At 36.6% G+C, this 14,287-nt stretch overlaps 1 protein-coding gene across 2 annotated transcripts in view; it reads left to right on the plus strand.

The window, feature by feature from the left end:
* The first annotated feature begins 9,191 nt into the window (after positions 1-9,191).
* Positions 9,192-14,287, plus strand: part of LOC149157996 (25.3 kDa vesicle transport protein SEC22-1-like) — a 140,095-nt gene continuing 134,999 nt past the window's right edge. Inside the window, exons 1-2 of one of the 2 annotated variants that reach the window (XM_089436079.1) lie at positions 9,192-9,575; positions 10,954-11,209. In XM_089436079.1, the coding sequence (XP_089292205.1) occupies positions 11,022-11,209 (188 nt within the window). In that variant the 5' untranslated portion in view covers positions 9,192-9,575; positions 10,954-11,021. The remainder of the gene's footprint in view (positions 9,576-10,953; positions 11,210-14,287) is intronic. The other variant, XM_089436078.1, reaches the window with a different exon arrangement.

Here is a 14,287-nt window from a genome sequence, read left to right on the forward strand (position 1 = left end):
CAAGAAGATTTAGGTTCTGAATCAGGTGATGAAAACAAAATCACTGTCATGGGAATCAAAGGAAAACAAGATATTGCAAGCACTAGTTCACAAAACTGTAACACTACTACTACTCCAGATGAAAAGAGACGAATTGAGTTATTTCATGTTAGGGTCATATCTAAACACACCAAGATTGACACACTCTTCAATAGTGGGTCACAAGTGAATCTAATCTCTGAAGAATTAGTCAACAAATTGAATCTTGAAACTATACCTCACCGTAAACTATACCCTTTGGGATGGATAACAAGAGACACCAGTTTACAGGTTACAAGAAAATGTTTGTTTAAGTTTATAATCACTGCAAATTTTGTTGACGAAGTAGAGTTAGATGTGGTATCACTTGATATTTCAGGTGTGGTGTTGGGTAGTCCATATTTGTATGACTGGAAAGCAGTCTTTTACCACCATGAAAACAAGTATCACTTGTTCAAGGATGGTGTGGAGTATATAGTGAGAGCCCATCACAAAAAGTTAAACATATCAGTTGTTAATGCAGGGCAGGCAAAAAGACTAGTGAATTCAAGTAAAAGTTTAGTACTTCTCATGTTCAAGCCAAATGATGATATTGTTTATGAAAATGTTGTTGCATGTAATGCAAGTTTCAATTATGATTTGGTTGGTTCAGTTCATCAGAGTGATGAAGTATTTCAGGTTGTGAAAGAATCGTCCTTCAAGGAGAAAGAAACTTCACATGAAATATCTTTGCAGCAAGAGGTTTTTCTTTGTGATGTTAGCATGCAAGGGTTGAAAAATTGCAAAGTGTAGAGACATCAATGCAATGCAAAAGTTTGTTGAACAATGGGCTCACTCAATCATCCCTTACACCACGTTGTGCACCGATGGTTATGGTGCCAAAAAGGAATGGTAAGCATTTCAAAAAAAAGGACAAAAGAAGTAGTTTTCACCAAAGCAAAGTTGTAAAAAGAGATCAGTGCAAGAATATAAATAACACCAAACAAGAATGGTTTGTATGGCTTTTAATGTTGTATGTTTTTTGTAACACTTCTATTACATACATGTATTTGAATTATGGCAAAAAAGAGTCATTTTTTGAAGAAATTGTCCACTTGGGTAACATAAACATGTTTAGAAAGTTTTCTTATGCACATGTCATCTATGAAGGAAAATTGTTTGATATTTTGAAGATATCAAAGTACAAGTTGGGTTTCACTTCTTTGATGCATTTGGGCCATGATATTGGAGGAGGTAAGTTGAAGTCAAGCCTCTCCAAGTTGGATGCCATTGTTGATTGGTCAACGCCCAAGATCGTCATTTTGATAAGAGGTTTGTTGGGAGCAGCCCAATATTGGAGGAGAGTTGTTTTTGACATTTCTTCTTTCGTGGCTCCTTGGCATGCATTGTCATGTGTGTGCAAAGTCTTCCACTGGGGAGGCAAATAGAAAGAGGCATGTGTTGCTTCAAACCAAAAGATCAGTTCAATTCTTTTTTATGATCTTTCAAACTTGAAAGGTTCATTTAAGTTTCAAATTTATGCAAGCAACTTCACCATCTTATTTCTTATGCACATGTCATCTATGAAGGAAAATTGTTTGATGTTTTGAAGATATCAAAGTACAAGTTGGGTTTCACTTCTTTGATGCATTTGGGCCATGATATTGGAGGAGGTAAGTTGAATTCAAATCTCTCCAAGTTAGATGCCATTGTTGATTGGTCAACGCCCAAGATCGTCATTTTGATAAGAGGTTTGTTGGGAGTAGCCCAATATTGGAGGAGAGTTGTTTTTGACATTTCTTCTTTCGAAGCTCCTTGGCATGCATTGTCATGTGTGTGCAAAGTCTTCCAGTGTGGAGACAAACAACAAAAGGCATGTGTTGCTTCAAACCAAAAGATCAATTCAATTCTTTTTTTATGATCTTTCAAACTTGAAAGGTTCATTTAAGTTTCAGGTTTATGTAAGCAACTTCACCATCTCATTTCTTATGCACATGTCATCTAAGAAAGAAAATTGTTTGATGTTTTGAAGATATCAAAGTATAAGTTGGGTTTCACTTCTTTGATGCATTTGGGCCATGATATTGGAGGAGGTAAGTTGAAGTCAAGCCTCTCCAAGTTGGATGCCATTATTGATTGGTCAACGCCCAAGAGTGTCATTTTGATAAGAGGTTTGTTGGAAGTAGCCCAATATTGGAGGAGAGTTGTTTTTGACATTTCTTCTTTCGAAGCTCCTTAGCATGCATTGTCATGTGTGTGCGAAGTCTTCCAGTGGGGAGGCAAACAACAAGAGGTATGTGTTGCTTCAAACCAAAAGATCAGTTCAATTCTTTTTTATGATCTTTCAAACTTGAAAGGTTCATTTGAGTTTCAGGTTTATGCAAGCAACTTCACCAATTTATTTCATTAAGAATATTTCCATGGTATAAAGATTAAGTTGCAGTGATCCATGCACTTTCATTGGATGGATACTTGTCAAAATTTTCACTTGGTTTGAAGGTACAAAAGAGGTATAAGCAACAAGTTCATTGTTATGCCTTTTAGGCCTATTGGTTATGAAACTGTTGTATTCATGCATCATTACGTTTTACATGAAATTTATGTTCATAAAATTTCATACTTTCAAGATGTACAATCGAGCTTGAGTCAAGAAAACCAAGTAGTGAAATTTGTCATCCATTTGCATTATATTTTGTTATGTCATCTTGGTAAGAAGGATGTTACTTTTGATGACGACATGGACAAAACTATGAGTTTCTATGAACGACTGAAAATGGTGCAACAAACAGTGCAAGATCAGCTTGAAAAGGGCAAAGACAAGTACAGGTATTATGTCAATCCTAGTTTTCAAGTCAACGGTGCAAGCTCGTGTCAGTTTTGCAAAAAGAGGCTTCAAGTTGTTGAACAAGGAGAGAATGTTCAGATTTCACATTCTGAATGCATTCCTACAAAATTTCTGAATCAGTTTCAACAAGACGCCATCCGTGATAGAAGAACAGGGTCCTCAAGGCAAGTGAATGTTGATTTCCTTAGAGAGGAGCTCAAGGAAACAAATTCGTCAAAAGCCAATTGGATCAAGCTTGGAAAGGTGAGGGGGTTGTACCCTCATCTACTTGTCAGATAATAGTATCTTTTGGGGCCCAAAAGGCTTATAGTGGAGAGGAATGATTAGGTGCTCAATATTTAGCTCAAAAATCAAAGTTCTCATATTGGCTCGAAACCTATACGACTGCGTCCATTTCGTCAAGACGATCGCAACACAATTTGTTTCACTGAAAACCGAGTCTGGATGAAGAAGAAAAGGTTTGCTGTTCGTTTTCCTAAACAACTAAAAAAATTGCAGAACATGACAAAATGATGACATGGCAGTACAGTCAGCATGATGGGAATCTTCTTCAGTTTTTTCCCAATGAGGTTGTGACAAGTGTCACTTCAGGATTCGCTAGTTTGGCTGTGTGAAGGTGAAATTGCCCAATGTCCTCCAAAGTGGAATTATGGGTTCATGGTGAATATTATGTGGAAATTGTTTGTTTATATATATATATATATATATATATATATATATATTTCAAAAGGTGGAAAAACCTATCAAACTCAGTTGTCAAACCAACAGTGAGGACAACCATCTCTGGCTGCTATCCGCGAATGTCGGTTGACGCATCATTGTTATCAAGGAAAACCACGCCACCTGGAATAACCTGCTGGTGGTCCGTAAGGGAGCAGGCTTTCACTACTGCCAGATGCCTCTGGGTCTTGGGCCGTTAACCTGTTTCCTTACGTCCGAGGAAGACGAGCTCTTAGCCAAGCAGAAGCAATTTTAGGGCATACTCCAGGCCCATTATATATATATATATATATATATATATATATATATATATATATATATATATATATATATATATATATATATATATATATATATATATATATATATATATATATATATATATATATATATATATATATATATATATTATTTTATATGATTTTTTATTTATTTATTTATTTATTTTTTCCCGTAGAAAAAATCGTAATTTTATTCATATTGATAAAATTAGATTTTGTAGATGCTTGAAGCATATGCAAATGGCTGTTCCTGTGTAATGACAGGCAGAAAATAGCGGATGGCTGTTCCTGTAAAGACAGGAAGGTAACATAAATAACAGAAAAGTAATGTTGTGTCAGCAAGCCTATGTTTTCCTGCCTTTTTTCTTCTCTACTTTGCGCCAGACTCCAGTGTTGGGAGTGGGAACAATTATAGCAAGTTGGTTTTCCTCTGTGTACATTGGTTGTTCTTTATCAGATTCCGATCCTTCGGAGCTATATGCTCGTTTGGCGCCGCTTATTTCCAGCGGTGATTCTTGTTGCCGTACCAAGTGATCTGGCTCCAAATTGGGCCCCTCGGTGCTCTCTTCCTGTGTTTTTTCCTGTCTCCTACGTGCGTCTGTGGGTTCTGTGTTCAGTGCCTCTTCCTCCAGTGGTTCGGTATGCTGCCAACCTTTGGGTTTTTTCTGTTGTTTCTTGTTCCCTTTTGGCTCCTTGCTAGCCTGTGGACATGCATATTGAAGGTGCCCTGTCTGCAAGCAGCCGCGACATCTGAATGCCGTGTTCTCGTAGTCAAGTTGTTGCGTCCACAGTGAATTATTAAAATTCAATGTGATGTGATCTGGGAGTCCTTGACTTAGGTCCACTTCAACACATATTCTGGCATATGTGAAAATTCCTCGAATAGCTCTGTCTTCATCTGTTTTAAGATGTTTTCCTAGGGAATTCCCAATGGCTATTTTATATGATTTTATTATCATATATTATCTTATAATTATAATTATATATTATATATTAAATATCGAATATCATATAAATCCACATAATATATAGATATATTTCTATGGTATAGTTCTGAACCATATACAAAGGCGCAAATATTTCGGATGGCAAAATGTGTTAAGGGATGGGCGGAGGGCGGGTCGAACTGTGACCTCCCCCTCCCAACTCTAATACATTACCAATGAACCAAGTGCAGGTTTTGTTTAACGAAGGCCACAAAACCATATTTAAATTCTACAGTGTATGCGACGACGAAGCGGAGGGAGCCAGCCCTGCGGGCCAGCTCCCTCACCATACGACCATATGCTATGACCATGGGCCAACGCCAAGCATAAGCGCACTTAATGCGCCGTTAATCCAGGCTTAACTTAATTAATCTGTTGTTTAGGTTGGTAGCAATTTTGGAGGCATGCCAACTTCGGTAGAGTTGCCAAATTTGGCGGTGCTAACTGGAGTCTTCTCCAGTTTTAGCGGAGTTTCCTAGGGAAACATTGAATCAAGCATATCTTGAGCAATTTTCGACCAAATTGAGCTCAGAAAGAGGTGTTCTTGGCTAATTTAGACACTCTGAACTCATTGATACAGGTTGTAGAGGCAATACAAGACTTCTATAGGTGATTTTTCCACAGGGAATTTCAAGGAAGCCAGAGCCACCAGGGAAGGAGGTCATGCCAAAATCAACCAGAGTTAGTTTTCAGATATCTAATAGTCATTTTTGGCTAATTTGAACATTCTAAACACATTGGTAAAAGAGTCAGGAGCCATAGAGATTTGTAAACAACATTTTTGCCACATTGAGCTAATACAGAGGCCCAAGCCATGGAAGCTGGACCAAGGAGATGTAGCCTAGGAGGGGTGAACTCCTTCATCAAAACACTGTGTTAATGTGTCTCTTTGATGGTTTGCTGCACTGTACATGTTTGTTGTTCAATATTTCTTTTTGAAGCTATTTTTCTCATGAATGTCTTTTAAAACTTAAGGAAATTAACTGATTGTATGCACAAACAGCTAATGAAACCTCAACATAAGGAGCAATAAGCATACACATATTTATAAATATGTAATTGTTATTAGCACAACAAAACTAATCATACAAAAACAGATCATCCCTAACAGAGTCGCCATTTTGTTGTCTAGGTAAATCCTCTCTGCGGATAGAGACGATCCCTCTAGCCCAATGGGTGGGACTAGCAACTTACATGATAATCTACTAGACACTTTCCTAAGTTACAATTGAAAAGAGAGACGAAGAAGATGGCCTACCTCGTTTTGATGCTATCAAGTCGTCCTTTGTTGAAAATCTTGAATCACTTGCGGCACGGGCTTGTTCCTACTGCTCACAATGTTTATACACCTGCACAAGATATCAAGACACAACAAGCCATGCAAATACCAATAGCATATTCAAAAGAACCTACTTAACTGATCAAGGAATGTGAAGATAGATGATACATAAGCATACACATCAATGGAAAATGAACCAACAGTTGTATATTAATAGAAAAGAAGGGAGCATACAACCAAGCCTTGATGTCAATAGGCTCTCCTTGAATGAATGTCCAAGTCCAAGCTAAGCTCTTCAAGCACTTCATCTCCAAGCCAAATGAGTAGCATATATGCACAATTTAGCATAAGGGTGCAAATAGACATAGACCAACCATTTGGGAATGGGAAAATATGAATATATAGGCAGGGAAAGGGAGTTAGGATCTCTCCAAAGATAGGAGAAGGCCCTCATCTCAAGGAAGTAACTCGTAGGGATAAGACCAAGAGGCCAAGTTGGGAGAAATCAACCTCATCCACACTGAACAACCTTAAGCTCGCCGCTCTGGAAGCTTCTAGATCACGAAGTTTCTCATTCTCTTTTGGAAAATTGTCTTTTAGGGATCATTGCAGGTATACAAGCAAACAAAGCGATGGCATCACGGGGCAAGTATAGTGCAACTAGTGACCATCACAATTTTTAGTCTCATATGAGCGATGATCCTCAAATTAGGGTTTAAGAGCTATTTCCTCGAGGGAAAGCTCAAGGCATTTTCCAATCAATCTCTTAGGGAGGATTTGAGCTACATTTATGAATGAGTACACAACATAATGGTCATGTTTCGGGCACTTCGGGGTATGTCACAGGGAAGTGCAGGAGGTGTGACAAAATACTGTGTAATAGGGTTCCTGAGGGTTTTGGATGGTGAGGGGCGACCCAAGCCACCCACAAACTCCAGTGGCACAACATGGTTAATTTCGACCTTAAATTGTATCGAGAAACAATATCTGAGGATGACGAAGAATCCCTAGAGAGCGAGGGAACAGGCAAAGGAAAAATCATAGTGGTAAGGGAAATAGGGCAAGGAACAAAACCTAAACAAAATCCAGACGATGCAGAACATGATGTAGGACCATATGCAAATGCGGAAGGAAGCGATTGCATATCCATAACCAAAGAACATAAAGACTTGATGAGATAAGATATAAGGAGGGATGATAAAACAATACCTGACGCCGGTGGTGCAAACGAAGACAAACCATCTTTCAGAGTAACCTGATCATTGTGAAGAAGCCACAAATCTTCATCCATCGGACAAGGCCCGATGTCAACCTTATGAGACACCCCAAGATACTACTACAATTATCTCAATAATTAAGATGATAAAAAAAATAAAAAATAAAATTAATAATTATAATTTAAACTATAAAATTATTGTTGTTTACTCTAGATTAGACCCATCTCAACTCTGGACTTGATCCCTCAGGTGCTTGGTAGATTCAGATTTAAGATGAATCTAGGCTTGTAAGTATAACAATAAAAGTTACTTTAACAAGCTATTTGATATTATATTAGATGGTTATTTAATTATTATTATTTATATTTTTATACATATAAGTTTTGGAGATCAGTGAGTGTAATTATTTTGAAACAAATAAATCATAGAGAGTTGAGGTCACTAAGTTCATAAAGGATTTAGATAACTAGCTTAGATCAATCTTAACTCATGATGTATCAAGTGCTCGGAGGAATTGAGAACCGCTCCACATCCACACGATCCCCTTTGTGATGCTCCATTGAACCACCCTGCAGGCATAATGATTGTAGGAGAAGATCTTGTCTTCACAGAGATCCGGTTTGAATGTGTGTGTAATGGAATGGCATCCTCCCACGAGATCACTTTGTAGCAGATTATGTTGTAGTCAATTGGCTTCCCTTCAAATATATGTTTGTTCCTTGCATTCCAGATCTCCCAGATAACATATATGGGCATTTGTAATTCCCCAGATGTGCATGCAAACCTTTGGGACATAGAGTTTTCCAAATTTGTAGCCGAAATAAGAGGGATGCTCAAGAAATATGCTAGGTTTCTCAAACCAAATAATAACACTATATACAACCTTCATTGGAATGGAGGCCCTGGTACCAACACTAGAGTTGAAATCATGGCACTTTGGGGGTTGCTCTGGTTCGCCAAAGAGAAACATCTGAATATCATCAACATCTATGGAGATTCCAAAACTCTCATAGAAGGTATTATGGGACACTCTGCATTTGACCCACCTCTATTATCTGGATGGATCAACAGGATTAAACAGGTGCTAACCTCTATCACTTCCTACTCCATGACACATGTATACAGAGAGGACAACAAGGAAGCAGAGAAGCTGTCCAAAGCGGGTCTACAGAGGCAATATGGTATCATGCATTACAAACTAATAGTAGATCAACACATTAGAGAGGAAGGCGAGATCAACTTGCCATAAAGACGAATATTGTATTTACTAGTTTTTCTTATCTTGAGTATAATTATGATGGGTAGACATACACTACAATTTTTTAATTTTGCTTTGTATTTGCTTTCTGGATTAGTGTATTAAGGATTGTCTAAATTGAATGCTATATTCAGATCATCTAACAACTTTTAACTAACTGTCACTATGTTTTTTTTGATATATTGCTCTGATGCATGTACTAGACTATTATTCTCACTATGCATGTATTGGACTTTTAAATATGTATAAAAGCCAACGTTTTTTCTTTTAAAAAATGTGCCGAGAGAAATAAAATTTCTAGAAATGCAAACCTTCATAGATCTAGATTAGTTTAGTTATTTTTTATGATTTTTTTTTGAAATATTAATAATGTGAAATGTGTTATGAAGTAAAAATATTGAGAGATTTATTATACATCAATATTTTGTTTATCAACTATTTACTAATTATTTAATTAAATTATAACATCTAATTATATAATTAGACTAATTAAATTATAATATTTAACCGGTTTTTATAAAATTAAAATGAAAAGTTAAAGAAAAGAGAAAAGCGAAAGAGTTCGTCGGTGCAAGGGTGATGTCACAATTCAAAAACGAAATGGGAAAATATGAGAAACCAAAATGACAGAGGGTAATATTCCGCCCACAATCAAGCGAATTTTTTGTTTATTTTAAGTGAAGTCAGATAGTGGTTTGAGCTTCGGTGCGCGATACACAGATCCACGTCTGCATTGAATGCAAGCAAAAATCAAGGGTGGTAACCTCGTGTGATCCGCGGGGAGAACCGCCAGACCACCCTCCCAAATTTTGGTACCAGTTGTCGCTTTGATTTGATTCGATCCAGTAGTTTTCGCTCTTCAATTCAACCTTCTTCGCGGTCGGAAAGGTTCAATTTGGACTAACATCGGACCAAACTGAGAAGCGTTCCAAGTTCCAGTATAAATGCGCAAGGGGACAGCCAACTGAATTCAAGCTCACGAGATCGTGTAGGTGAAGTTCCCGGCTTTTATATGGTTTTCCACTTATTTTGGTAAACTCTGTCATTGTTTGCTATACTCTCTCCAATGCAGGGTATGGGTAATAGCCTTCTAGGGCTTCGATTTGTTTAATTCTTCTTCTGGTTTAGGTCGGGCGGTAATTTAGCTTCGTATATAACCCATGATCGAACCCTCCCACCCCGCCTGTGTGTTTTCAAGGAAGGCTTGTGAATTGTGCACCGGGCAAGTCATTTGGTAAAGTTCGAGCTGAATTTAGTTATAACATAGGTGGATGTGGGAATTAAAGCACACTGATCGTGATTCGAAGCATTATAAGCTGCGTTCATTCCTATTTGGTCTTCATGCTCTGCAGCTTATATCCCTCCTTGTGTTTGTTTTCTCGCCAGAGATGATCTGATGGCGAGATCCGATGAAACTCGTACCAATTCCATGATAATCATCAGCCGGATTTTGATTTGCCAGATAAACAAGAATTGGGTACACCCAAGCGTTCTAACCAGTACATAAAATTAGCGCTACCAAGGCATTTAGCTTTTCTTTCCCTTCGCAATCAGAATGTCAATTTTTCATGGTGTGGGAGAAACAAAAAGCTGGGTAATTATTTAATACAAAATTGTAAGTTGGCAGTTTGAGTAAAAATAGAATGTTTTCTTTCGTTTTTCCTTCAGAAGGCTAATGCCTAAAATCATTGCTATGTATTTGCTCTTTGAGACGGGAAACTTTATGCTCAAGTTTTCTTTAAGGCCAAAGGAAATGCAGAACACGAAAACTAAATCTTAAGTTAAGATAAAAATTTGTTTGTCTGGTAGACCGTGATCCTTATCTGGAAATACCCTATAGTACCCTTTTCTCATGCTATTCCCACATGCCTGTTAAAAAGGTTAGATATGCCAAGTGAGCATCTTGGAGTTGTTTTTACCACACCTTTCATGCTTTGCCTTCTGGTCTTCTCCTGTGTTGTGGCCAAAAGAAATATTCATAACTGGTAATACTCTAGAATACTCCTATCCCATTCTATCCAATTGTTGATTAAAAAAGTCAAACATAGAAATTAAACGTCTTAAAATTGTTTCTAGAATTATAAAATTGTTCTATACAGAGAATGTTCTTTTGAGAGGGGACACCAGGAATTGGTTGTGTATGCAAGTTAGGATATGGTTTACCAACGTTTACAAAAGTGAGTGAAATAGGCAGTGTAGAAATAAGTAAATTTCTAATTCCTTTGCATGGCGTGTTTCAGCCTTTGTGGCTGCTTATGAAAAGGGTATATTGCACTCAGGAATATTAACTTGTGGAATAAAACATCAATTGTGAAACAACTTTTTAGATATTTTAATCAAGGTTACGTATGGCTTTTGATTGCTGAACAGATTTGCCCTGTTGAAGTCTTGGGTTCTTTTACAAGCTTCTTCAGCAACAATAATAATTGACTGCGAAGATGGTCAAACTGACGATGATTGCTCGTGTTACTGATGGTCTTCCTTTAGCGGAAGGCTTGGATGATGGGCGGGAACAAAGAGACCTGGAATTTTATAAACAGCAGGCCAAGTCATTGTTCAAAAAATTGTCACACGGTCAACATGAACCTTCAAGGATGTCCATTGAAACTGGCCCATATATATTTCAGTATCCTTTAACTAGGTTTGCAGTAGACTTCGGTCATTCTTCTTGATCAGAAGTCCTTAGCAAGTGTTCCAAAATTAAAACTATTTTAAGATGCTGCATTTAGTGGATTGTCACACGGTTATCTAATATTATAAATTGTATATAGTGCTTTTCAATTTTGTGGGTAAATTGTTGGACAATACTAGTTCACTGTTCCCAAGTCTCAATCTAGTAGATGGAAGCCTGTTGGTTAATATTTTCAAAATTGTAGGCGATAGTGGAACAAGAGTAAATTGAAGTTTCTTTTCCTAACAATTTCTTAAAACCATCCTTGGTTTGTTCCTCACCTTATTTCAAAATTCAAATATGACAGCCCTAATTTGTAGCAGCATTCTGTTTATGAAACAATCAACCTTTGCAGTTTATTAGTGCTGGTAAAGATGATGCGAGTTCTTGTCCAGCTCCTGCTAACCTAGGCACAATATTGTGTTTTGTGCCTTCTATTTATTTTGCTGGTCTGATGGTACTAGCTTCTTGTACAGTAACCACACCTGTCTCTATACACATTTGCTAATAGCTTGTAAGCATGGTGGGAGCCTTGAGGTTCACCAGGGATTATGAGGCAGTATGTGTTTATGACACAGAACATTTTTAAATTTGGAATTAGCAATAATTTTGTGTCAACACCAATTCTTAGAATTTCAACTTATTTGTGATGATTGACTTGGATGCCCCTTTTGACTGAGTAAACATTTATTTTGGGAAAATAGATACCAGGTCATTTTTTGTGGTTTATAAGAGGACTAATGATTTAACTGTGTTCCCATTTTTCATTCTATCTTGGCACGGTCTTAGAAATTGTTTATGTTTTTATATGAGATTAAGGGTATGACAGTTACGTTTCTAAATTCTGGCTGTATTGTCAGTTTATTAAGTTACTCATTATGGATGTTGCACCCGAATTGTGGTCGTAGAGTAAAAGATGTGGTGATGCCACCCCCATGTACTGCCGTGGTCACCTTGACGAAGACTTGAGCAGAATGAGCTTCTCGTCCAGGTTCATCTTTAGTGATACCTCCATCACCATTACTATAACTGTGTGGGGGCGGTGGAGGTCATGGTGGTGCCAAGAGGAAGGAAAAGTAGATAGATCATAGAATAGTTGTTTCTCTTTTTTCATTGCTTTATTTTTCATAACTTCTACTCAATTTTGCATTTCCTTGTTTAGACTTAACTTAAATTGGAAGTTATGCTAATGGCCTTGCTATCACACGATCTTGCACCTTAGTGCAAATATTTCACAAGGTACAAAGACGAGTGGAACATGGAAGTGTTGCCACCATCACCTAGACAACTACTTCCCTTGTTTTAGAAGGATGAGTCCAACACAAGGAAGGCTTTTCTAGTAACACTTAGGATTCTGAAGGCAAAACAAGTCCATTCTAAGGTCGCCTATGTTGTTACCCAATTACCACCAATTCTTATGATATACGAGTTGTGTAATTATCGGATCCACAAGGTATTGATGTTGGATACACAAATCTAGGCTTTAGGTACGGATACGAATATGGATCCACCTAGATCCACGTACAATTTACCACGTAAACAAATCCTTAAACCTAGAAATGGATCCCATGCTACTGAAATGGATCCTGTGCTAGCTAGCCTTTACATGTCGGATCCCAAGCAAATAACATTAGAGTTTTTGGTTTATTTTTTGTTTTTTGGAGGATATTTGCTACTTGTTTGAATTTTGAAACCCTAAAAACCAAATATTCTATTTAGATTTTTGGTTTGATTATTTATTAGTAGTTTGTAGGTTGTATAGTTGTATAAGTTATTAATTACCTACAGGTTGTATAGCACACGATAATGTTAGCATGAAAGGTTTAACACATCAAATTTTTAATTTTCATTTTTTGATAATGCTAACAGGAAACCTTTGAGACAATACATAGATAATAGTGTATAGTGTACAAAGGATGGTTATGTGATTAATAATTTAATTGTGTCAATCCCATCCAACTCTAGGTGAAGAGTCCTATAACAATATGATACATAGATTATAACACGTTCTCAGCGTACAATATTCATTTACCATTGTAGTTAGATGGGAATTTTTAAATTTTAAGGCAAATTTCAAGGAAGATGACAGGTTGATCATGACGTAGAGTTGAAATATTAAATGATAAGCATGTAGACCTGCATTTGGACCTACTTTACATCATCATATCAATAAAGTGATCATTGATGCGACTCTAAATTTTGTATTTACAAATATATAAATTGCAGTGTTGAAAATATCGGCATCGGCAAAATATCGGTGAGGGTCTTGAAAACATCTTATCGGCAATATTGGCGAAAATATCGGCAAACATAAAAAATCAAAATTTTTAGTTTTCTAAACATTAGCTGATATTTTCAAAATATGGTGATATTTAGCCGATATTTTTAAAATATCGCGATATTTAGCCGAGATTTTCAAAATATCGCGATATTTTCAAATTTGAAAATATCGCAATATTTACTTGCCGAAATATCAATTCCTTGAAAATATCGCGATATTTCAGTTCTAATGTAGTGATTCATGAAAGGTTTTAATTTTTAATGTTGAATAAGTTTTTTAAAATTACAAAAAATATATAATTGTATTCTTTTGGATGTGGTGTTTTCCCACCATATCCAAATCCTAGCTTCTTCTTCTTTTTTTTTTTAATTTTTTAATTTATTATTTATTATTTATTTATTTTATCCCACCGGAAAAATCGTAATCTCTCATTATATGGTGAAAAATTACATATAGTATATGCTGTTCAGCATATGCGGATTGCATCCATGTCTATAATATCTACAAACCATTCCTGTACATGTCTGTGTCAAAAACAAAAAATCATCACGCAGGATGATGCTGTATCAAAAATCAAAAAATCCTCGCACAGGATGATGCTGTAAAGGTATTCTATATAAAAACATAATTGCACCTTGCAGGATGCTGATCATAAATAAAACTAGATTATCTACATCATATACACTTGACAGTTCTTCAAAAATTCAATGACCATCCACTTGATTGTAGATTTGGTTTATATAAGGCCTGTG

This window comes from Pinus tabuliformis, chromosome 5_2 (assembly GCF_031772625.1).
Source record: "Pinus tabuliformis cultivar Carrire ecotype Pingquan chromosome 5_2, CPIR1, whole genome shotgun sequence".
Taxonomy (NCBI): Eukaryota; Viridiplantae; Streptophyta; class Pinopsida; order Pinales; family Pinaceae; genus Pinus; species Pinus tabuliformis.